This window comes from Corvus cornix, chromosome 17, assembly GCF_000738735.6.
Source record: "Corvus cornix cornix isolate S_Up_H32 chromosome 17, ASM73873v5, whole genome shotgun sequence".
In the NCBI taxonomy this organism is placed as follows: Eukaryota; Metazoa; Chordata; class Aves; order Passeriformes; family Corvidae; genus Corvus; species Corvus cornix.
In genome coordinates, this window is record NC_046346.1 from 10,162,871 (window position 1) to 10,184,437 (window position 21,567).

The window sequence follows — 21,567 nt, forward strand, 5'->3', positions numbered from 1 at the left end:
AGCAAAGAGCTCAGTTGTAACACTGGGAAAACAGCTCCAGCTTTTCTCTCTTTTAACCCTGCACTTGAAAATCTTCTTGTCTGGTGATGTCTGCAGGAGATGTCCCCAATGAAAGACACCAGGCAGTTCCTCTGCTTCATGATCTTCTCCACCTCCTCCTGGTGTAAGGCATGGGGCCCACCCCCCTGGGCTGCCTCAGGGAGCAGATGAGAGCCGTGGGGAGGGTGGGAAGGCCACCACCGCTAATTTATCAGACAAGCAGATTTGCAACTTACATCCTTCTTTTTCTTGTATCTGCTTTCATCATCTCCATGTAAAATGCGAGTTCATTTACATCTGTTCTGTCTATTCCACTTCCCATAGCTCCAGTCCTGACAGGAACCTTCTGGTTCTTGTAAAACCATGGCAGACATCTGTAAATTGAGCCCAGTTTCAGCCTCCCCCATCTTTTGCTTCCTTTGCTTTCTGACAGCTGAGGCCTTTTGATTTAGCCTGGGATGAGCCAACTGCACGCTGGTTTCCAGAAGATGAATTGGACATCCCACTGATGCTGGTGTCCTGCTGGGCTCTGCAAAGCTGCCCATTGCTTGGTCCCCATGAGAGTTTGTGAGTCCTCACTGAACCTGTTTGATGCTGCAGACCAGAAGAGCCTTCCAAGGACTGCCCAAAGTGTATTTCAGTTTTACTCTGACTGGGCACACCCCATCCTCTGCCAAGGGGTGTCACCAGGAATCGCAGAATGGGTTGGGAGGACCTTGAAGACCCATCCTACTCCACCCCCTACCATGAGAAGGGACACCTTCCACCAGACCAGGCTGTGCAGAGCCCTGTGCTCTTGGCCATCACTGATATCATCAAGGCACTAATGATCTCTGGTTTTCCAGCTTGAGTATTGTTTAGAAAAAGCCAAAAGATGCTCCACATTCGCTGCTGGGGCAGGAGAGCTGTTTGTAGGTGTTGGTTCAGAGTGGTACATCCTCCTCCACATGTGTTTCCTTTTCCTCTCCTTTTGAGGAGCTGATGTTGGAGACTGATACTTCACTGATCTCACTCTGCCCCTCCCCAAAAACTCAGCAGGATGTGTGCTGTAAAAATAGCCTCATTAGAAGCCATCTGAGTACATGTGCAATCACAGATGACTCAAAGAGAGCACGGAGCATGCATGTTTCTGTTGCTGTCTTCAGAGAATTACATGACAAATTATTCCTAGCTGGAAGAAATGTCCTTTTATAATTGGTTTTTTTTTCTCATTCTTTCAGAAGGGAGGAGTGTGTGTTTTTTAAGTAGCTTTTAGTCACTTTCATTATTTATGAGGATGCTACTCCAGATCAGAAACAGCAAACTGCCAGTGCGAGTTTCTTGTGGCTGCAGCAGCTGACAGGCCCCGTTTGCTTGCACTCATTGCTGTTCTGCTCATCACAGCCAGGGAGACCCTGCAGAGACCAAAACAGCTCCACACTGCAGCCTCCAGCCTTCAGCCCTTCTCCTCCCCTGCTGCCACAGGATATCAGCTGGAAGGAGCTGCTGGATCTGTGGGTGGTGTTACTGTGCAGAGGGGACTGTGAGCACCCAGCCTTTCCCTTCTGTCCTTCCCTTGGGAAGAGCTCCTGGCATTGCCCTTGTGTTGCTCCTTTGCACTGGTGCTGGTGGGGCTTCTCACCCAGAGCTGTCCTGGCACAGGCTGTGCTGCATCATTGAGCTCTGCTAAAGCCTTCACAGGTGTAGGGCCAAGGAAGCTGTGCCCAAATGGGTCCAGGATCCCGCTTCTACCCCTGCCTTTCCAGTTCCCCATGCTGAGGCTTCATTAAGGCCTTCTGAAATCTCTTTTGCCTTCACGCGCTTGTGTCTGACATGAAAGTGGCCGTAACGTCATTGGAAGATGAAAGTCTGATGATCAAAGCAGGCAGCAATGTTGAAATGAGCATTGTGAGATGGCAGAGCTGGTATTTACAGTAATTGGCTGTGTGGCCTACTTAGTGAGAGCAGTGATACATGCAAGTGCAATGTTTGTTTGCCTCTTTCATGTTGGAAATCACAGAGTCTGTTCTGGAAAGTGAAACAGGACCTCACCTGTAGGAGCAACCAGGCACCGAGTGAGCACTGTGAGATCCCAAGGCTTCTGCCTCCTCTCCTCGGTAAGGAAGAGCCTCTTGGATTGCCAGGGCCCACAGTTCAGTAAAGACAAGACATGAAACATTGGAGGAGGTTGGTATTTCCCAGGAAGGGTCGCAGCCATGGAGAAGAAGTTAGATCCCCCTGTGGAAGGAGGTAGGGTTTAAGCCAGCTGTGCCTGTGCACTCTGCTCCTCTCTGGTCTGATGGCTCTGAGCAGTTTTTGTCCAGTGCAAGCAGTGCTGTGTTTGGAGAATAGGAATCTCCTCTTGCCAGGGAACATCAGCCCATGGAGGGTTAAATGCAGGTTGGGCCTGCAGAGGGAGGTGCAGCTGAGCCCTGGAAGGCCACACCAGAACACTAAACCTGCACTGTTCATGCAGGAGGGCGGTGGATGAGGCTGGGGACCGAGCTCAGAGCCACCAGGAGAGGGTGGCCAGGGGACCTGGAGGTGACTCTGGCAGGTTCTCCCCTGGCTCCTGTGCACTGCTGTCTCCACCAAGTGGAGGCTCTGACCATCACTGGTCCCAGTGTGTCCCCAGCAGGGCCCCAGAAGTGCCTGCAGGGGCCTGGAAGCTGGGGCAGGTCTCCGTGTGGGCACCTGCAGACGTGGTCACTGCCTGGGTCACGCTGGGGAGTCCTTCTGCTCCCAGCCCCAGGACTGCTACTGAACTTACCTGACATCCCAGGAGCTTTGAGTCCTTTTCTCTCTGTGCCCTCACCCAAACCCATGAGACCTGCTTGGAGCCTTGGGGACTGCAGAACTGAAAATTCACTCCTTTCCATACTCATCCTCTTTCTGAGCCTTTCCAGCAGTTGTGCCTCAGCTCCAGAAGTGCTGCCACAGGACAGGAGGGGCAGAACCAGGCCTGGACACGGCTGAGGCCTGATGTCTTCCCTCCCCCAGGCAGGATGTTCCCCTGTGTCTCTCAGGGAATTTTTGGAGAACAAGAATGTTCCGGATCTCCTGCTGCTTCATCCTCATCTCCAAGTGGAGGCTCTTTGTGCTGCAATTCAGCACAACACTGAGCAAGTGCAGCATCATGGGCTTGCAAGGGCTGATCCAAGGACCAAAGGACTGGGGATGCAGTGATGCTTTACTGGCTCACCTCCCCTGTGCGTGGTGGAGGCTGTGGTGACTCCTGTCTTCCAAGGAAAACTCATTCTGCTGGGGCTGTGCATGTACCCCTTTCCATCCTGCCTGAAGTTTGCCAGTGTCAGTAGTTTGCTTTTCCTTCCTGTTTTGCTCTGAGATGTTGGTACTCTTTCCCCAGCCAAATCAGGAGGCTTCAAACTCTGCTGTCCCATGAGGATCATTCCCTGAGCCCAGCTCTCCCCTGCACTCTTGGGAACATTTATATCCCAATCAGCTACTGAGCTTTGGAAAAGCCTGGGCTGATCCTGGTTCTGCTCTAGCCACAGAAGCACTACCTGGATTTCACAGGGGACCACAAGAAAGTGATGCTCGTTCCTGCTGGGAGAGCTGGATTGTGGAATTGGAGGCACTGCTGCCTCCTCCTCCTCTCCAGAGCTGTGCAGCCCCAGCTGAGGCACCAGGAGGCTTTTGGAGAGCTCAGCCCTGCTCCCAGGAGTGTCAGTGCTGCTGTTTGTATGGTTTTACTTGTTTTTGAGGGGAACAGCAGGCTCCCTTCAGGGCTTGTGAGCCATGAAATCATGTGGAAGAAAGTTGCTGAAGTATTTGGGGCTGTGTCCTTCTGCACATCAGGTACCTGCTCAGGGTTAGAACATATGGGGCAATGAATTGCTCTCAGTTAATATTTGCAGGGTTAGGTCCCACCCAGGAGCAGACATTCCAGCTGGGAAGTTACTTTCTTGGGAGAGCTGGATCCACAAAGTCAGTGTGCATGAAGGGCAAAGGTTCTGAGGGTCCTTTGGTCTGGTCTAATTTATCTATTCCTGCAGCTCCAGGCCACCAAGTGTGGCCACTGCACGTCTGTATTGGGGACCTGGGGCCAGCCAGACACACAGCTCTGGTTTTGGGAACTCGGGGGGATCTGTTCTCCCTGAGCACATCCTTTGGAAAAGGGCTGTTCCAGTGGACCATCTGTGCTAATGTTTGATGCCTCATTTCAGCTGGTTCCAGCTTCCAGCAATGAGCTTGCACTCGACTCTCCCCAGCCAAGTTAAGGCAAGACAGTATTTTCTCCCCATGAAGATGATGTGCTGCAATCAAATCATCTTCCAGTCTTCTTTTGGCATGAGAAACAGATTGGAGAGTTTGGTCTCACAGAGTCATAAAGTGTCTTTTCCCAGTCTTGAACCATTACAGTGCTGTGTTTTGGAACCATCTTCAGCTTTTCTGATCACCTCTGAAACCTGAGGCTGCTCACTGTGTCTGCAGCATGTGGGGAGTGGCTTCACCACAGCTTCAGACAGGGAGGAAACAACCTCCTTGTTCCATCTCAGGCACCTGAACTGAAAATTTGGTCAGTTCTTCAGCTCAGAGCGTGGCTCTGTGTGGTTGCAGCACCACGTGGGTGCATCCACAGTCCTGGACTTGTCTGACTGTGCTGCAGCCACTGGTGTTGGGCAGAGCCAGCTACAGAGAGAGGGAGCCACTGGTGCCGTGTCCCTTTCACAGCCTTTGCTCTCCACCCTTCCATGGCTCCACCCATAATTTTTAGCAACAGTGGTGTTAAATTTAATTCCAGAGCATGAATAAATCTGTCCCACATCAACCATTCCAGGAGTCCTGTGGAAATGCCTCTCTCTATTCAGGGGCAATGCGCAGGGAGAACAGCTTTGCCTCGCAGCACGGGGCCCGTTGCTGATTTGGTTTGTGTTTGTGACCCATGCAATGCTGGGCATCATCAGAAAGTCTTTGTATTCTTGCCCCTTTTATAACCTCCTCAGAAGGCTGTAGCCTCAGTCTCACTGCCACTTGTATCAGTTTCCAATCCCAAATCACTTGGCTCATGCCTGGATTTTCCTGGTTTTGCCCAGGACTGGCAGGTCCCGGTTGCTGTGGCATCGATAACTGAGCTCACACTGCCTGCTCCCACCTTTCAGCCTCCCAGTGGGAATTGCACTGGCTGGCTTTGATCTTCCTCCACAGTCCTCGCCGAGGAAGGGAAGATTTTCCTATCTACCCTGTCACTGCCTTTATCAGTGTTTTGCATTCCACACCTTCCGGGTTTGATTGATTTGTGATCAGTCCCACTCTTTTCTGATCCCTGAGTGTTCTGTACTCACTGCCTTCCCCTTGGAAGGGTGCTGAGCCATGCCATGGTGGCTGAGATTGATGGGCCTGTGGCACACCCAATAATATTACCGTAAAGACTGCCAAGTTTTCAACCACATCTTCTCTGTCTCAGTCCATCTTTCTCACTTGTAAGAGCCCTGTATGATTTTGGGAACACAGCGGAGGGAGTATGTGTGAGGAGGCAGGAAATGAGTGGGAAGGCAGGTCAAGGCTAATTCTCTCTGTTTAGGTGCTATTAATTGTACATTTCATCCCATAATGAGAATGAAGGGATGAATAATAAAATCTCTGGCAATAGGATGTGCCTGACCCAGTTTGAAATAGCGACTCCATGTCCGTGTGGGAGGTTGGGCAGTAATTACTGGGGGATTGTTCTCTCTGTTCCTCTGCTCCCCTCATCCCTGTCCTCCCAGGAGCTCCACACTTCCACCTCCAGTTGCACCATCCTGGCTTCTCTGCGAGCTCCATAACCTGTGGCAGAACCCACTGCAGGTTCTGGTTCTCTAACACTGCAATTCATACTTTGTCCTGATGAACTTTATGATGTTCCAAGCCATGGGATTTTTTCTCTGTCACATGATCTGATGATCATCCACAAGATCAGCCTAGTTTTCACTTTATTTTGTTACTTCTGCCTAAAATGTTTTCAAACACCTTTGGCTGTTCCCAGTGTTTACATGACTCTAAATATGTCCCTGTGGTTTCTGTTTCTGGGTAGTCTGAGCCATTATATATTTAGTTCTGATTTCTGCACAAACTGAACCAGCAATTATTTTATCTTTGTATTGCATGTTGGAGTGTATTAATAACCAGTATAAAAAACTGGGAGTCCATAAAGAGTGGTGCTAAAGGAGCTCCACTGCCATATTCCCACATCCTTGTCTGGTGGGCTCACACCCCCTTTGTCACCACAGGGCCTGTTGATGTTGTTTTACAGCTTTGAGTTGTCCAGATTCCTTTTCTTAATGGGTTTTGAATAGTTGTTTAGATTGTTTTCTCCCAAAACCGCCAGCTTTCTCTTTCCCAGATGAAAACACGTGCTATTTCCCAACGGGTTTCTGAGCACAGTGGACCCCTCCGCCTTTCCCCCATCATCAGGCTTTCCCTGTCATCCCCAATAGCTGTATCTGTCCATAATGTGGTAGTCTCCCTAAATATCCTCATCCTGCAGATGATCCCCTTTGATCAGCACTGTGTATATTCAATAAAGCCTCTGAATACCATGGGATGTCAGGTTGCTTGAAGGGATAAAAGAGAAGATGCGATGCAGGGTGGAGATAGCTCCAAATTAAAAATGTCAGGGAATCATAGAATCATTTAGGTTGGAAAAGACCTTGAAGATCATCAAGTCAAACTTAATCCAGCAGTGCCAGGTTCACCAGTGACCCACGTCCTCAGGTGCCACAGGAGAATATGGCTTTGCGTGTATGGACTGGTGTTGGCAAATACCTGCAGTCAGAGCTGCTGGAGCTGTGCCTGTGGCCTGCTGGCAACCAGGGCAAGTTCTGTGCTCTTCTTTAGGGGTCCAGTGTGTTTATGAGCACCACTGTTGTTTGTGATGATTAAGGTTATTTTCATTACTAGCAAATCATTTTACTGCTTTTGTCCGATTAAATTTTAATTACTTACCATGTATGGCAGACACACATACTTATTAATATGCTTCTTTTCAATAACCTGCATAAACCAGAGTACCTTGAATTAGGTCCTGGTGATGAGAAAACGAGCACTGGGCATTGAGGATTCATGTTCTCTCCTCTTTTCCCCCTCAGGGAGTGTTTGAAGAGGAGCCCGCGGAGCCCAAAAGCCGAGGGCTCCGACTCGGTGACATCTCAGTCCTCCCCCAGTGAAGAGGCTGGAATGATGACTGAGGTGAAAGTGAAGACAGAGGTACCAGATGACTACATCGAGGAGGTGATCTGGCAGGACGACACCAAAGATTCCAAGAAGAACATCAAGGACGGGCCGGGGGATGTGCCTGCGGAGATCTGCGTGGTCATCGGCGGCGTGCGCAACCAGCAGACGCTCGGTAAGACACGCACGAGGCACCATTCCCTGAGGGCTGTGGGGACAGGATGAGCCTCTGGAGAGCTGGGCCTGGACACCCAGCTCTGCTGGAGGGCCCAGAGCCAGGGTGAACATCAATCTCAGGGTCCTGGCTCAGGATTATTGACCTTCTGTGTCTGTTTGCACCTGGTCGCCCCTAAAGGCTCAGCCAAGATCAGAAAGAAAAAGCTCCTTATCTTCTTTTGGCATGTTCAGGGACCTGCCCATCAGTCACCTGCAGCTCCTGGTGAGCCCAGGGCTGGGGGTGTGTTTGACATAGAGGAGGAACTTGGAAAGGAAAGTCTGAGAAACAGCTGGGGTGTTTTGAGGAAAGCTGCTCTGAGGAATGTGGATGCTTTCTGTAAATGAGACTGAGCTCAGGAGCAGGTTTTACAGGTTGCTGTTTGTTTGTTTTTCTGATCACTCCTCAGTTGTGGGAATACTTTTGACTCTGGGCTGGCTGTGGTGTGCCCTGTTCCAAACAGTGCTTCCTGTCCCCACCCCACCTCCTGCTGTGATGAGAAGAAGCTTTTTCTTTTTTTCTGTGAACATCAAACTGTCCTCTCCTCCTGCTCCAGGGAAAGGGGTTTCCTGTGGGAACCTGCCAAGCCACCACTCTTGCACTGCCTCTGTTGTCCCCAGCCTGGAGCAGGTCCCTGCAGTGTCTCTGAGATCCAAAGGCAGTTGCTAATAAAAAGAAGGAAGAGCAGTTGGACCAGGTTTCCTTTAAGGGACTCAGAAGGAAGCTAATTTCAGCTGCCCAGCATTGCAGTTGGGGTTGGGTTGTCTTGCAGGGGGAGAGAAAAAGAAGAATTGATGTTGGATTTTCTCCTGGGTTTTGTTCATCATTGTCCACACTGCTGGAGAGAAACCTGGGAGGTGTCATTAGCTGGTGACTGTCTCAGAAGCATCGTTGTTCTTCCTGTCCTCCTTTCCACCACAGGACAGCCACTAAGAACAGCAGGGTGGGACAGTCAGTGCTGTCTGTGCAGGTTTAGGGAAAGCCTAAGAAGTCCATAAATACTTCTGACATAAAGATTTTACAGTTTGGAAGAAATACTCTGTATTTTCAGAGTTTTTGTGCCTCTGCAGCTCTTGAGTGGTTGATCAGTACATGGGCAAAGCTGAAAAGCATCCCTGGTGTCCTGGGAGGGAGAGGTGGAGCTACCACTGATGGGCAGCAGTGGGAGCTTCTCCTCCAGCCACGGCCACCAGCCCTTGGTGAAAGCATCTGCAGGTTGGGTGTTTGCCCTGTAGGAGCCTCTTCTCCCCTCAGCTCCTGGCTGTGCTCCGCAGTCGGTGTCCCCTGGCAATGGTGGTTTCCAGCTGAGCGTGGCTGTGCTGCTGTGCAGTGGGGAGGGGCTTTTGCTCTTGGCTGATGTGGGTGGACTGGAGGGGAAGGCAGGGAGGAGCTGCTGAGGGCACTGAGTTTGTTCAGCTGCAGCAGAGGAGACTGAGGGGAGACCTCACCAGGGGCTGCAGCTCCTCCCGAGGGGCAGCTCCGATCTCTGCTCCTGGGCCAGGGACAGCACCCAGGGAGCGGCTGGAGCTGGGCCAGGGCAGGCCCAGGCTGAGAGCAGGGAAAGGTTCTTCCCCCAGAGGGTGCTGGGCACTGCCCAGGCTCCCCAGGGAATGGGCACGGCCCCGGGGCTGCCAGAGCTGCAGGAGCGTTTGGACAGCGCTGCCAGGGATGCCCAGGGTGGGGCTGTTGGGGGTCTGTGCAGGGCCAGGGGTTGGACTTCTGGATGGTCCTGGTCCGTCCCGACTGGACCCCGTCCATAACCCTACAGTGGATCCTTTCAGTTTAGGCTATCCCATGGTTCTGTGATTCTATGGATAGCACTGGGGACAGACTGGTGTGAGGGGGGCACTCTCAAAGTGTGGGCACTGTGGGGAGAGGGACAGATTGATTGACCAGTTACAAGTGGTGGTTGAAAGCTCTATAAACTGGAGAGCTTCTGTCTGGAAGGGCCTTTTCCAATGAAACACACATTGCGTTGGTTATTGTAAAGCCTGGGCTTCTGTAAAGGCAGCTTGGTCTGGAGGTGATGGGAGTTGGTGCCAGTTCCTTTGTGAACAGAGCCCTGGAGGTGCCCTGCTTGTCTGCCATTCACATGACCCTCGTTTTTGGGTAGGTGGCTCTGAGTATCTCCTGTTTGGCCACCAGGTCGTGTGCTCTGTGTGCACAGCCCGTGGTGCCTGGAGAGCAGCTCCTTGTGTTTGCTGAGCTCTGGCACCCGGTCCCCTCCATGCCCCCACAGAAATCACACACGGGCACCGTGCCCATCTCTGCAGACACCAGGGTACCTCACACCAGGAATGTGCCCCGTGTGCCACTGCTCCACTGGCCATTCCAGCTGCTCTACTGGCCATAACAGCTGCTGCACTGGAGCAGCCTGAAGGTGTGACCCGCTGATGGTGCTGGTGCCTCCTGCCTCTGGACAAAAGGCTTTGTGACTTTGCTGCTGCTCCCCAGTACTTCCAGGAGTTTTCCTTGCCCTGGGATCTGGGAGCCTGTATCTGAATCACTTCCTCCATGCAGACAGGTGAGGCTTTGGTAGGATTTTATTCACCTTCATCGGGGAAGCTGAGACTGGAGGTGTCGAAAATGGTTATTTTTACAGCAATTGCTGACGAAGTGGTGAATCAGGAGTGAATGAATCCCCCTCCTCTGTGTGGAATTCCTGACCCCCAGCCTGTCTCCTTTCAGGGGGTGCTGGGACAGTGGGTTAAACGGGGGATGTGTCTGAGCCGGGACCATGGTGCTGAAGGCTCAGGGCACACGTGGCTCCAAGTGACAGCTTTCCTGCAGGGCTCAGCCTCAGGGCTTGGCTGAAATGCGCACTTCAAGATTTACGTCTCTTTTCTGAGTCATGCATCTGCTCTATTTGTATTTTTAGTTGTTACTTGGAGCAATTTATAACAGGGATTCCCAGCTCAGTTGTTGCTATTCCCTTGCAGTGTTTACATCAAACCAGGCCTTGTGTCTTTTGCCTCCTGTTTACTTGCACAAGCTCCTGTCTCTCCCGCCACTTTGGACTACTCCAGACTCTGCCTCCATCCGTGTGGAGCATCCCAAACCCTGTGGGGGCTGTACTGGGTGGGATGGCTGGGGACAGTGGCCGCAGGGCCCCAGCTGAAGAGCCGGTGCTGTTTGTGGGTTTGGACCATTTTCCTTTCAGCTGCTTTTCCACAAAAGTCTTGCAATCCTGGGGGATCCCCCCTTGGCATCCCAAGCAGAGGAAGCCATTGGAGAGGTTGGCTCTAACCTGGCTCCTTCCAGCTGCAGCTGCTGTGGAGCCCCTACTCCCCCTGCACCCACCTGGCCCCCCACGGTACCCCAGATGCCCTGGCCCCAGGGCAGGGGTTCCTGCCCTGCACAGCTCAGAGATGCCACATTTCCTGCTCTTCTTTTCTTCCTTCTGGCAAGATTCACATGCTGACCTCAGGCCAGGGTCACCTGAAGAGCCCCAGCACATGGACACTTCTCAGGGCAGGGAGGTCAGCGCAGAGAGGCACAGAAGTCCCACCATGGAGCTGTCTGGGGAGGAGAGGAAAAGCAAAGAGCACTTGTGTTGTAATTGTGTTGTAAGGAGAAAGAGGGGGAGATTTTCAGATGTGGATCATTTCCTCTTGTTGGGAATAGCATCAGGTCAGTATTTGTGTTCTGGAGGACTGAGTTATCTGCGAGCTGATCGGGAGAAGTTTGGTACAAGACTCCTTAACCTCTCAATCTGCTCTCCCAATCTGGTGCTTTACAAGGAACATTTTGGAGAGGACTTTTCAAGTAATGCACTAGATCAGAAATGTTTCTGAGACAGAGTGAAGAGAGAATCCTTCTGCTCTGAGCCTCTCTGTCCATCTCCCTTGCACACACAGGGTTCATGCCATGATGCTGATGTCTCAGTGTCTGAGTTGCTCAGCATAGGAAATTCAAGAGCACTTTGGATTCTCCCTGGTGAAGTAAAATAATACTGCAGAAGCCTTAAGAAATTCTGTGAGACCTCTGACATCTTGTCAGGAAGCCACAGGGACAGATGGGTCTTGGAAATTTTTAATAGGCTTCAGCCTATTCCTTGGAAATGCATCCACTTTAAGGGCTTTTTTCTGATTTCTTTTTGCACAATTTAGATGGAAAAGCAGTGGAACGTGGCTCTCCCGTTGGATATACACGAAATCGATATTCAGGGACCTGGATTTTTGACCATGCATTGAGATACACGTCCGGTATGTGATGGAAGGGTGTGCAAGTCTAACCAGGGCTCAGGGAGCACAGAAAGCTCTGGAAGCAACGGGTGCATTGCCTGGATTCCAGCTGCGAGGCTCAGGAAAAGCCTGGCCCAACTGAGTGCACCAACTAACCCCAAACCTTCCCCATCTCCCCTCCTGCCACCACCAGCTGTACCCTGCATGACGTGCCCTGAGTGGACGATGACCTCGCTGCTGGTGTCCAAGGCCACGCGGGCGCGTTCTCTGCAAGGCCTTAACACACAGCAATGTCCTCCTTCCTGCACTTCACCTTCCCCCCACTCTAACAGCACATTTTTTGTGGCAAGCCACCCCTCCTTTCTCTAGTGTGAGGGCCTGTGGTGAGCTGAGCACACAGCTGTGGCCGCTGGGTTGTCTCTCTGCCTCAGGTCTGTAACACACCTCCCTCACACCCTCCCCAACTCCCTGTGCTCCCAGGGCACTGCTCTACCCCCAGTGGGCAGGGGGTGAGTGCAGGTGCCCCCCTCAAAATTGGCTCCAACCTTCCCTGGGTTCCACTTGAGACCTGGGAGTTTCAGGGCACCTGCACAAAAGCCCTGGCCTGGGACATGTGGTCCCTCTCCTGCCTCAGCTCCTGCCCTTGATGTCCAGCACAGCCCCTGCACAAGGGCTACAGCCCCTGCTCGGGTTCACAGTGCAGACAGAAGGCACTGCACAGTTACCTGAACAGGTGACCCTCTTGGAGAACTCCTGCACAGCCAGTGCATTTCTGTGCTGCAGATTATCTCCAGAGGAAGTAGGAAATGCAACGAAAATGGAGAAAAATATTCAGCCTAGAGCCCCTTGCTGTGTTTGACCTGTTTGCACCAACTCATAGAATCACAGAATGCTTTGGGTTGGAAGGGACCTGCCATGGGCAGGGACACCTTCCACTGTCCCAGGCTGCTCCAAGCCCCAATGTCCAGCCTGGCCTTGGGCACTGCCAGGGATCCAGGGGCAGCCCCAGCTGCTCTGGGCACCCTGTGCCAGCCCCTCCCCACCCTCCCAGGGAACAATTCCTTCCCAATCTCCCATCCAGCCCTGCCCTCTGGCACTGGGAAGCCATTCCCTGTGTCTGTCCCTCCAGCCTTTGTCCCCAGTCCCCTCCAGTTCTCCTGGAGCCGCTTTAGGCCCTGCAAGGGGCTCTGAGGTCTCCCTGGAGCTTTCTCCTCTCCAGGTGAGCACCCCCAACTCAGTGGCCTCCTCTGGCCTCATTCCAACTCTTCCCCGTGCTCCGTGAGCAGCCAGCACCGTTGGGCTGTGGGTGGGCATCAGTCACATCGTGCTGTTGGTTCAGCTGAACCTCAGCTGTGCTCAGGGCTCCTGTTTATAGGGCCCAGGTGATGCTGAGTGCACTCGTCTGCTGCTTTGGGGTCCAGCTGGAAGAGTTTTCAGAAAAGAATTTTGGAGGCTGGTGGTGAAAATAACCAGTCCTTGAGCAGGGGAAATGAGGGCTGGCAAACACTGCCGACTTGCTGATATCCAGGATTTCACTCAGGCAGCCTCTGTGGAGTGACCACAGGTGGTGGCTGTCCCACAGATGTGTATTTGTATAAAATACAGTGAGCTATGAAAATAAAAATGCTCTGGAGCAGATCAGACACAGCCAAGAGCCTGAGCTATCAGAATATGTGAGTATTTTCTCAGATGGGTACTCTGGTGTATCAGACTGTGGCGAATGGACTCTTTCAGCATCAGTGACAGAGGAGCCTCCCCAGCGCAGAGGACAGCCCCAAGTGGTGCTTTCAGTGATGGACAGGGAATTCAGGGCTCTGACACTCTGAAAGGGGGGTGTTTTCTTCCTAGGCTGTAAGAATGGGCTATGGGAAGGGGAAAAAGGACTGTGGGCAATAGTGTGTTCAGACAGCACCCTGGGTTTGTTCCTGCAAGAGCTCACTTTGAGTAGCTCCAGGTGAGTATTGCTGTGAATGCTGTTTGGGAAGGTTTATCTGGATGTGTGTCAATGTTTTTGTTCTCGTTTGTGGCTCCTCCCTGAGTTTTGCTGTTTGGCATGGTCAGGAAAAGATTGTTTCATGGTTGTGTGAGGAAGGGTCCATGGAAATGGAATTCTGCATTTACACCAAATTAACTCAGCCCTTTTTTCTCTCACCTCCTCTTCAGCCAAGTGCTGCTCTCACCCTCCCAAAGAGCACCAAGGGGATCCCAGTTCCACAGCTCTGGTGGCCAGCTAAGAAATGCAGTGCATGCTGCAAATCAGAGCCTGGAAAGTGAATTCATAGCCTATGCAACAAAGTGAAGTGGGGAAAAAAAGAGATTGAATCAACTCAAATAACAAATCTAAGGAAATTTCTGTCTGCCTGTTCAATAACAGAAGAGTCTAAATTCATGGCATAACTTCATCATTACAAATGGTTCTCCCAGCTCTGTTCCTCTGGTTTCATTTCAAATGACTGTTTGCAGATGTGTGTTTTCTGGAATTAGAGACACAAACTGAGAAGAGAGACTACTGTGGTCATGTGCTTTTCCTTAAAAAGGGCAAAAGTTCTATTTGTATCTATTTGGTTTCCTCTGGGTGGATATTTACCAAATCTCTGTGGGTTTCTTGGGAAATTTGTACATTGTGCATTTCTTGAGAAATTTTGAAAACTCCTGGCCTCAAGATAACATATTGCCTTCTTTTTTCAGTTGAAAAGGATTTTTTCCCAGCTACTAGGAACTTACTGAAAAGTAATTCAAGGTTATTTCTGTCCATAGGAAACATTAGTCATTATTATAAAATTATAAGTCAGGCTATTTTGAGCGTGGCCCTTTCACGTTAGCAAAGTTAAAAAGTTACACTGAAAATATAAGTTCAGAGTAATATGCCAAGGAATCTTAAATAAGGCTGAAAGGAAGAATAGTGTCTGGGATAGTGATTTCCTGCATTTATCTCCATGAACCTTCCAAAAATTACTTTGCTGCAACGTGCACTCTTCTGCCCGCAGTTCATGGAGCAGTGTGCAGGGAGGCTGTTTTTCCTGATCTCCTATGGTGATGTGTGCTTCTCTCTCTTGTCTTCCAGGGTCTTACGAGTGTGGAATATGTGGGAAGAAATACAAGTATTACAACTGTTTCCAGACCCATGTGCGAGCACACAGAGGTATCTCACTCCTGCTGAAATCCTGGGAATCCTGGGTAGCACAGGGCCAGGGCAGGCTCAGGCTGGAGAGCAGGGAAAGGTTCTTCCCCCAGAGGGTGCTGGGCACTGCCCAGGCTCCCCAGGGAATGGGCACAGCCCCGAGGCTGCCAGAGCTCCAGGAGCGTTTGGACAGCGCTGCCAGGGATGCCCAGGGTGGGGCTGTTGGGGGGTCTGTGCAGGGCCAGGGGTTGGACTCCTGGATGATCCCTGTGGGTCCCTTCCAGCTCAGGATATTCTGTGATTTTATGTCTATTTTCAGGAAGGTCTTGAAGGTTGCTCTGCTGCTTCCCTGGTCACCAGTAATTCTTCTCTGGGGTAGCCCATTGAGAGGGGCCCACTGATAAACTTTGGGGCTGTCTCAGCTTTGTGGTCTTTACTGCAGCAACATTTCTCCCCAGATCAGGAGCAGCTCCTGTGTTCGGGGTCAGTATTTACTGCCCAGGGCTCTTGAGGGCCTCACTGTGTGCAGGGGGAGCTGCAAATCACAGAATTTCTCCTGGTAGGTCCCAGTGGCAGCAGTGTGGTGGCATCTCCTCGAGGTGCTCCATGCTCCTGCCCAGCTGGGAGTTCCATCCCTCCCTGAGAAGTCAGCGTGGGAGGATATAAATCAGATATGGGCATTGTGACTGCTGTATTTTTATGTTCAAATCAAAATGCTCCTTGAGCTGCCCCTGTACCCCTGCTGCCAGCTGAGGTCACTTCCCAAATGCACTGTGTGGATGAAAGGTCTCCTGCTTGGTCAGGAGTGGCTTGAGCTGAGTTTTCTGTAAGACTGAACAATCCAATATTGTGTAATTGCAGAAATGTGAAAGTTTGAGGTGGTTTGTTCAATCAAAGTGTAGTTTGCAGGGTTTGGAGCTCTGAAATACCAGAACAGCAGGGACTGGAAACCAGCTCCTCCTGTGCCTTTCTCTGGGTTTGTTTCCTGTCACTGAGGTGACACTGGAGTCACTGTGCCAAGCTGGCAGGAGCATCTGCTTAACTCCTCAGGTGTAACCAGTGGTTGAAAATCCAGGAATAATGGAGGCTAATATTAAGTTTTAAATGCTCAAACTCTCAAAAGTCAGCACATACACGGCCAAGAAGTGAAGGTGCATCCTTAACTGCTCAGAGTTTGTCACAGTCTCATCCCTTAAGTGCATTGTTGCATATTCCTTATGTTCTGTTTAATATCACAGAGCTGCTTCTGTACCCCTGGATACACACAGAATTGTTTTTCCATGCTGGTATTTCTTTTCTAAATACCAACAGAATTCCTTAAAGTCCTTTAAATGTAGCTGCAAGTAGCTTCACTCTGCATCTTAAGGAAAAAAATCCCAAAAATAATAGGGATATGCTTTACTATTACATCACAGCATTGCAATAGTTTTGCAATAATAATTGTGGTATTTAAATCTGGGACAAGAATTGCTTTTATTTTACTTCTCTTCCCCAAGCACTATGGGATGTTTAATTCTGCTGGAATTTAGGAACTCTGTTAGTATGAGGTCACCTCCTAGTGTGTGATCTAATTGATTTGTATTTATTTCTATTTTGATAATGAAATTAAGCTATATATTAAATTATATATATATAGACCTGTACATTTGATACCCATAGTTTTGACATGAACTCAGTGGAGGCACGACTGTACCTTTTGCTTCCAAGGTCTTTGTCATGTGTAGTTGTAGAAGATGGAAATTTTCAAACTTCTGAATGTGGAAATTTATCAGTAATTCTCACATCAGTGCTGGAGAAGCAGAATTTATATCTGTGATACTTAGAAAGTGTTGGTTTATGTTACTGTAAATGGATGCATGTAGTAGTAGCATTTAAAGTGCATTTGAATTGCCTTAAGACAATAAAAATACAAATGAGGTATTTATTCATCTACACTCTTCAGCAAGAAATGAAACTGCAAAGGTGATGCAGCTCTGGCAGTGGGATTCTCCCAGGGAGCTGAGGCACTGAGCAGAGTGTGCAGGTCTGCAGAGGAAGAACCTGCCAGGGAAAGGTTAAGGATGGGTAGGAAAAAAGAAGGAAGAGTTCTTTGGAAGAAAGCCCTGTGTTGTATTATCCATGAGCTGTGCATGGACTGGACCCGGAACAGTGTTGGGATGACAGAAGACTGCAGGAGTGAAGGGAATTTTTGTGAAAGATGCTTTTATTGCCCTAAGGCTTCATAGAGAAGGGGCTGGGGCTGCCCCATGGTGGCAAACGTGGGGTAACGTGGTGGGATCATGGCACTGAAGGGGTCACTCTGCACGTTCCTGTTCTCCCTGTGATCTCCAGTCCATGTCTCAGACACAGTGCCAGGGCACTGGCAGCCAGCTCTCCCAGGGCTGCTTTCCTCGAAGCACTGGAATGTGAGCTCTCTTGGCCCATTCCGTGCAACTCTCAGCTGCCAGAAACTCCAATCCTGAGCCCTTCAGTTGTTTCTTTCTGGCTAGGCAAGGGAGGAGCCGGACTGCAATGGCAGGACCTGGATTCCCTCTTTGCAGGATGGATTTTCTGGGTGCCAGCCATGGCTTTCCCAAGGTCTGGCCACCCATCAGTCTTTCCCAAAGTTAGACTAATCCTGGGAGACTCACCAGCTCAGCATCAGAGGAGCTAGAACAAAGTGAGGCCCCTTTCTTCTCTTTAGGTTTTTTGGCCATTCCAGCAGGAATAGCTGCTGTTTGTGATTTGCTGAAGGATACACCCTGTCCCAGGCCTCTGCTCTCTGCTTGTTTGTGTGGTTCCTGTGTCGCTGACGGGCTGTGGCCAAGCCCTGGGATCATCCTGCAGATGGACAGAGCAGGGGATAGAAAAGGCTCAGCCCAGGGGAGAGCAGAGAAACTGGTGTTGATCTGCTTTGGACCTTTGGGGCAGAACAAAACATCTGTGTCATCAGCTCTTCTGTCACCGCTCAGTGACACAAAATGCAAGTTTTGGGGGCCTCCAGTTGTTCTTGCTTTGACCTGGGTTATTTCTGAGCTGGTTTTTGTGTCCAGGGCCCACTCTGGAGCTGTGGCAGGGGAGCCTGGGCCTTACAGCAGGGGGAAGGTCTGTCACCCTCTCTGCTCGTGCAGTCAAGCCATCCTTATCCACTGCTTGTTTTTCCCTGTGCAGAACTTAATGTCTTCTCAACCTTTGAGCTGTACAGTTCCACATGAAGAGTTTTGCCCTGGCAACATCACATTTTTATTTGCAATGAGCATTTTTTTGAGAAATTTTCTGGATTTTTTTATAGCTGCACCTGCCTCCACTCCAGCTCTCTGTGGCAGACAAGCTGCGTTAGAGGTGACCTGTGTTCTTGAGGCTGATTTCTTTTCTCGTCTGCCTTCAGCAGCACGGGAGTTTGTATCATAAAATGGGGCATTTTCTTAGTTTATTGAGTGTTCCCTGTGTTGCTGAGCATTGGCTGGAGAATTTCAGGGAGTGACTGCTCTGGCAGTTTGCAGAAGAGCTGAGACAGCTCTGCTTCAGGATGTGCTGCCTCGCAGGGACAAGTTCCCATTCTGCTTTCCCCTGAAAGCCGAGATCCAGGCACGGAAATCCCCATGTAAGGGCTCTGCAAAGAACCAGAAATGTAGGTAAGAAATTTCCCCACTATGTTTCATCGAGGAAGAAAGGAAAAGGTTGAGTTCCTTCCCCTTCAACTCCCTGAAACACACAAATAAAATAAAAAAGAAACCCAACAAAAAAGTTATGTTGCAGAGCTGAAAGGCTCCTTTGTGAGCTGCTGTGCAGCCCTGCAGGATCACAGCTCCTTCCTCCTGCTGGAGTTCAGCTGGAGCAGAGGGGCTGCGCATTCCTGGTGCCGATGGAAGGCTCTGTCCCAAATGTTACCGCTTCGCCTACACGCAACCCAGGGCTTAAAAATGTTTTGCTTACGGTGCTTTTATTTCAGCTGTGTTAAAAGGTTTGGATTCCCTTCAGGAGTTAGTCAGCTAGAAAGTTCTGCTTTGTACGGTTGGGTCGTGTTTAAGCAACATGAGCAGCAAAACATCTGCATGTTTTGAGTCAGGAAAATTATTTCACTTTTAGATAACTCCAAAAAAAAAAAAAAAAAAAAAAGGCTGAAATTGCTTTATTAGACTTTCAAACAGCAAATTTATAAACCTCTGGGCTGAGGCCAAGCAAGGGAGGTTTGTACCCAAAGGAGAATTCTTCCAAAAGCAAAGAAAGAAAATAGCAAGGCTCAAGTTTAACCCTCGCAGGATATATCGCCTCTAGCCCAAGAATTGGTGGAAGTTCTCTGTTTCCAGATAAGCTTTTCTGGGCTGAATGATGATTTTGCTCAAGTTGTTTTTCATTATTATTTATTTACATTATAAGTTGTTGCATTGCCTCCCTCCAAGCCCTCCCTCCAAGCTCTCCATATCCTCCCCACAGGGCTCTGCCAGCCGAGGGCTGAGCTGCTCCCACCAGAACAGATGCTGGATGCTCTGAGGGGGACTGGATTCTTCAGGCCAAGTTTCGAGTTTCACCAATTGTTAAAAAACTTCTCAAAGCTTTTAAAGTTTCAGATTTATGTTTTCCAAGAATGGGTTCTGCTCAATTCAAAAAATATGAAAAGGAAGATGACTCATTCAAATGGTGAATATGGAAAAATGCTTTTTTCCAAAGTGCGCATTTTTTGGAGTCTGAGTTAAAGCGCCTCTGTCACTGAAAGGATTTTGAGGTGAGGAGTAGAAAACTAATAGAGAAATAACCATCCCTGAGGAGAGATGGTGTTCCTGAGCCATAGAAATTTGGGGTTCATTCGTTTATTTGTTACTGAAAATATCAGATGATTTTGGGGACGTCCATTGCCCTCTGCCCTGCATCCAAAGATCCATTTTTCCTGTGCACATTTCCCAGTCTGCAGCAGATACTCATATGAGATGTGGGAAGTTTCTTGGGACACAGGAGTTAACTGGCTGATTTTCCAGCTTCCTTGCCCACCTCCCTATTCTTAGTGACTTTTGCAACTTTCTCAGAAATTTGTCTTTTGTTTCACAGCTGTAATTACTTGGTCTGAGCTCAAAGGTGATGTGGAGTGGGCTGTTAGGGGATTTTTAGTTGGTCATTTTTTAATTCATGAATAGTTTAGTGGGTCTTATGACTAAGAGTAACAACATTTCTTGACGCAGTTCAGAAATGGCTATTCCTTAAACCTTTGTGTATTGCCTGATTCTTGTTAAATTTGACTGAAGTACTTTTTAAAGCTGTTTAAATAGTGCATGTCTTTTATGGTTTATTTATGCCATTGCTTGTGAGGACAGCATTTTGTATAAATCCATTGTGCCCTAGCTGCTTTTCCTTGAATGATGGGTGGGAATTCAAACAAGTAGCAGCCGTGGAAAAATCCTGGGCTTTGCTGTTGAGGTTCTGCACCTGATACTGAGGGTTTCTGATCTGGCCCGAGTTTATGAAGTTGTGCCAAATTAATACTGTTGCCTAGAAAAATGATCTAATCAGGCAGGTTAATCAAGTAGAAATGTACAAATTCATAAACCCACAATCATTTGTTTTTATTATTTTTAAGAAATAAGGAAATTAAATGCAAACAGTGCTCATTACTTAAGGCTGCAAATTTTAAATTCAAAAACTCTGTGCCATTCTGCAGCTGTGGTTTCCAGCGCAGTGCAAGCATCATTCCAACAGACATATGGAATATTTTGCAACACAGTTACATTATTAGATAATGTGACATACAGTATATGTAATTCAGGATGAATATGAAACACTTCAAACTGACTTGGAAATCCTAATCGTTTATGATCCTTGACTTGTAACTTTGGGGTTTGTTTTCCAGCTTGCAGCTTTGCCTGTTGCATTCAGTTAAGGCTTGAACGTGATCTCTGCTCTGTGCTTCTTGCACACGACAGTGGAGGGAGCTTTTTCTCCCTTCTTTTCACATCTGCCGTCAATAAGACCAGGATAAAATCACCCTGGAGGAATCTGTGTAGCCCATCTCTTGTGGAGGCTTTGCCATCACTGCCTGTGGAGGGAGGGCACGGTGGTGGAGCTGGCTGTGCCAAATGCCATGGGAGCTGAGCCGGGTGCACTGGTCACTGCTCGCTTTCCTGGGCTCACAGCGCTTGCCTGGGAACTGCCTGTTCAAATGAGACCAGAGGAGGCCACGGAGCTGCTCCGAGGGCTGGACCCTCTGCTCTGGAGCCAGGCTGGGAGAGCTGGGGGTGCTCACCTGGAGAGGGAAAGGCTCCAGGGAGAGCTCAGAGCCCCTTGCAGGGCCTAAAGGGGCTCCAGGAGAGCTGCAGAGGGACTGGGGACAAGGCATGGAGGGCCAGAACACAGGGAATGGCTTCCCAGTGCCAGAGGGCAGGGCTGGATGGGATATTGGGAAGGAATTGTTCCCTGGGAGGGTGGGCAGGCCCTGGCACAGGGTGCCCAGAGCAGCTGGGGCTGCCCCTGGATCCCTGGCAGTGCCCAAGGCCAGGCTGGACATTGGGGCTTGGAGCAGCCTGGGACAGTGGGAGGTGTCCCTGCCCATGGCAGGGGTGGAACGAGATGGGCTCTAACATCCCTTCCAGCCCAGACCGTTCTATGACCGCGGGCAGCTGAGCTTTAACCACGAGTCCTTGTTGGCCGTGTCGGCCTCGCAGCCCTGGGGAGCCCCTCACGGCCCGCTCCGTCCCGCGGTGCCGGGCAGAGCCGCGGAGAGGAGAGCGAGGGAGCGAGCGAGGCGGCGGTGGTGGGGGCCGGGGCAGCGCGGCCGGCGGATCTAAGCGCAGCTCTTTCTCTTTGCAGACACCGAAGCTGCCTCAGGGGAAGGAGCCTCACAAGGCAGTAAGTACAGCGGGGCCTCCCGGGCCGGGTGTGGCGGGGCGGGT

At 50.1% G+C, this 21,567-nt stretch overlaps 1 protein-coding gene across 6 annotated transcripts in view; it reads left to right on the forward strand.

The window, feature by feature from the left end:
* Positions 1–21,567, forward strand: part of ZNF618 (zinc finger protein 618) — a 132,396-nt gene that overhangs the window by 58,122 nt on the left and 52,707 nt on the right. For 4 of the 6 annotated variants that reach the window (XM_039561822.1, XM_039561823.1, XM_039561821.1 and 1 more), the window contains exons 3-6: positions 7,107–7,363; positions 11,512–11,607; positions 14,651–14,728; positions 21,485–21,523. In XM_039561822.1, coding sequence (XP_039417756.1) covers positions 7,107–7,363; positions 11,512–11,607; positions 14,651–14,728; positions 21,485–21,523 — 470 coding nt within the window. The remainder of the gene's footprint in view (positions 1–7,106; positions 7,364–11,511; positions 11,608–14,650; positions 14,729–21,484; positions 21,524–21,567) is intronic. The other 2 variants (XM_039561824.1, XM_039561827.1) reach the window with 1 other exon arrangement.